This window comes from Rutidosis leptorrhynchoides, chromosome 11 (genome assembly GCF_046630445.1).
Source record: "Rutidosis leptorrhynchoides isolate AG116_Rl617_1_P2 chromosome 11, CSIRO_AGI_Rlap_v1, whole genome shotgun sequence".
Taxonomy (NCBI): Eukaryota; Viridiplantae; Streptophyta; class Magnoliopsida; order Asterales; family Asteraceae; genus Rutidosis; species Rutidosis leptorrhynchoides.
The window spans coordinates 61753472-61757274 of NC_092343.1; the positions used below are offsets into that span (position 1 = coordinate 61753472).

At 38.8% G+C, this 3803-nt stretch overlaps 1 protein-coding gene across 1 annotated transcript; it reads left to right on the plus strand.

Moving 5' to 3' along the window:
- The first annotated feature begins 532 nt into the window (after positions 1–532).
- On the plus strand, positions 533–3577 carry LOC139877153 (calcium-transporting ATPase 12, plasma membrane-type-like). Its single transcript, XM_071864567.1, has one exon. The coding sequence runs from the start codon at positions 533–535 to the stop codon at positions 3575–3577; it is 3045 nt and encodes a 1014-aa protein (XP_071720668.1).
- Positions 3578–3803: the final 226 nt, after the last annotated feature.

Sequence of the window (3803 nt, forward strand, 5' to 3'; positions counted from 1 at the left end):
TCAAATGTGATTGAAAAAAAAAAAATTCGAAAAATTTTTTTTTTGGGAAAAAAAAAAATTTCGAACAAAAATTAAAAATTTTTTATTTGAAAATTTTTTTAAATTTTTTTTTTTCAATCACATGTGATTATCGCGCCACATGTCGCACTCTGATTGGTCTCTCAACTTAAAATTTGGTTTCATTTGAATATTCCTCTTGCGTAGTTTTTACTTCATAGGTAAATAACTACAATTCAATTATCCATGATCACTGTTAATTTTCAATGGTCTATGTCAATAATCTGTGGTCTCCATTTTACTATTATTATATATTCATAATTCATAATAAATAATAAATCGCAGCAACAATTTTTTTTTTCTTTCAATATGCAGGTTCCTAGCAATTTCATATTCCAATTGTATATGTATAAATCTCATTATAAATGATGCAAAGCTGTAGACGTTAAGAATCATATTATTTCTTTTAAGCTACCCAAAAAAAAACATACTTTCCCTCTGTTTTTTAAAATTTGAAGTGCTTTAACCCGAAAAAATGGTTAAAAAAATCCTTTCACAGTGTGACATTGGAGCTATGGTATATAACATTAGCACAATAACACTTTCAAAACCCCAAAAACGATGGCGTTTGGCTTACTTTTCAGTTTCCTTCTTGAACACTATGTTCTCCATCAAAAAAGTAACCGAAAAACTAAGCCGTAATCCGGTTTCCGAAATAGTATCAGCACCTTCATATACTGTTCTTAACATAATCCCACAAGCTACTAATTTTGACCACCATAATGAACAATTCTTGAGCATTGATCAAGGTGAGTTAACCAAGTTAGTAAAAAGCAAATATCTGTCAAACCTTAATAACTTTAATGGCGTCACAGGTTTGGCTAAATCGCTTCACACAAATCTTGAAAATGGTATCATGACCCATGATATCCAAACCCGGAAAACAACATTTGGGTCAAATACTTACAAAAAACCGCCCCCGAAAGGGTTCGGTTATTTTGTGGTGGAGGCGTTTAAGGACCTCACTATTATTATACTTTTAGTGTGTGCAGTCCTTTCATTAGGGTTCGGTATAAAAGAAGATGGACCGAAAACAGGGTGGTACGAGGGTGGTAGTATCTTTGTAGCTGTTGTTCTGGTTATTGTTGTATCAGCAGTTAGTAACTTCAGACAAGAACGACAGTTTGACCGTTTATCGAAAATAAGCAACGATATAAAAATAGACGCTGTAAGAGACGGGAGGAGGCAAAAAGTATCGATTTTCGATGTGGTGGTTGGGGACGTTATAATCTTGAATACGGGCGATCAGATACCTGCAGACGGTTTTTTCATCGAAGGGCATTCGTTGCTAATCGACGAGTCGAGTATGACGGGAGAAAGCGATCATATCGAAATTGATTCCAAGACAAATCCGTTTTTGTTCTCGGGTTCAAAAGTGGGTGACGGGTATGGTAAAATGTTAGTTATATCAGTTGGGATGAACACTGCTTGGGGCGAAATGATGAGTTCGATCACAACTAATACAAACGAGCAAACGCCGTTACAATCTCGTTTAAATAAACTAACGTCGTCAATTGGAAAAGTCGGTCTTGCTGTTGCTTTTCTTGTTCTTGCAGTTATGTTAATCCGTTATTTCACGGGTAATACAAAAGATGAGAATGGGACCCGCGAATACAACGGGAAAAACACGACTACGAACGAGATACTCAATTCGGTGACTCGTATTTTTGCGGCGGCGGTTACGATTGTGGTGGTGGCGATACCAGAAGGGCTGCCGCTAGCTGTCACGCTTACGCTCGCTTATTCAATGAAGCGAATGATGGCGGATCAAGCCATGGTTAGAAAGTTGTCTGCTTGTGAGACTATGGGTTCGGCTACCGTTATATGCACCGATAAAACTGGGACTTTGACCATGAATCAAATGAAAGTTACACAATTTTGGGTCGGTTTAGATCTCGTTGAAGACGAAATGGAAGTAAGTACGAAAGTTCGTGAACTTTATCGTCAAGGGGTTGGTTTAAATACGACTGGTAGCGTTTATTGTAAAGGAAGAACGCATGAATATTCGGGTAGTCCGACTGAAAAGGCGATACTTTCGTGGGCTAGTACGAATTTGGGTATGGATATGGAGGACCTGAAGCAAAATTTTACGATTCTTCAAGTTGAAACGTTTAATTCTGAGAAGAAACGAAGTGGGGTTTCGATTAAGAAGAACGAAGATGACATCATACATGTACATTGGAAAGGTGCGGCTGAGATGGTACTAGCAATGTGTTCTCGGTATTATCGAAAAGATGGACTTACGGAGTCGATAAATCATGAGGAAAGGGCACGGTTTGAGAGTATAATTGAAGGAATGGCAGCAAGCAGCCTCAGGTGTATCGCTTTCGCTCATAAAGAGGATAAGGCTGCCGAAAAATCGGTATCTGGAGATGAACTGACATTGCTAGGTATTGTTGGGATCAAGGACCCATGTAGACCAGGGGTAAAAGAGTCAATTGACACTTGCAGGTCGGCTGGGGTGGAGATTAAGATGATTACAGGAGACAATGTTTTCACAGCAAAAGCTATAGCTACAGAATGTGGGATACTTAAACATGGCCAACAAGAAAACGAAGGAGCAGTAATCGAAGGTGAAGAATTTCGTAATTATACGGATTACGAAAGAATGATGAAAGTGGATGGTATCAGAGTAATGGCGAGATCGTCTCCTTTAGATAAGCTTTTAATGGTGCAATGTTTAAAAAAGAAAGGTCACGTTGTTGCGGTAACAGGTGACGGCACAAATGATGCACCGGCTTTAAAAGAAGCCGACATTGGACTTTCGATGGGGATTCAAGGGACCGAGGTGGCTAAGGAAAGTTCGGATATTGTTATATTAGATGATGACTTTGGTTCGGTTGCGGTTGTGTTAAGGTGGGGTCGATGTGTGTATAACAACATCCAAAAGTTCATTCAATTTCAACTTACGGTTAATGTTGCAGCTCTTGTTATTAATTTTGTTGCCGCGGTTTCTGCGGGAGATGTACCTTTAACAGCAGTTCAACTTCTGTGGGTCAACCTTATTATGGATACTTTGGGTGCGTTAGCACTTGCAACCGAACGGCCCACGAAGGAACTTATGGATAAACCGCCCATTGGACGAGTTGAACCTCTTATAACAAATGTTATGTGGAGAAACTTATTGGCTCAAGCTTTGTATCAGATAACGATTTTGCTTACTTTTCAGTTTAAAGGTAAATCGATATTTAATGTGGATGAAAGAGTGAAGAATACGATTATCTTCAATACTTTTGTTTTCTGCCAAGTGTTTAATGAATTTAACGCAAGGAAATTGGAGAAGAAGAATGTGTTTGAAGGTCTTCACAAGAATCGATTGTTTATAGGGATTATTGCAGTGACTATTGTTCTTCAGATTGTGATGGTGGAGTTTCTTAAGAATTTTGCAGATACGGAGAAGTTGAATGGAACGCAGTGGGGGATTTGCATAGCAATTGCAGCGTTATCGTGGCCTATTGGTTGGATTGTGAAGTTGATACCGGTACCAAATCAACCATTTTTTAGCTATATAAGAAGGTAGATTTAATAGATGGTGAAAAAGAACGGCCACACCCTCCATTTCTAAGCCGTACACAGCTCATTAGTTCCCTCCCGGGGGTGCTTATGTTCTCTGTGCAAAGGTAATATTGACGATCCGCACATGTGAGTAAATGGATAGGGTTCTTCCTGTTCGGCGAGTATTTTACTCGAATGTATATGGCAGAAAGCAGATTATTCTATGACCGTTTCGACCCTTTCTCTGGCCA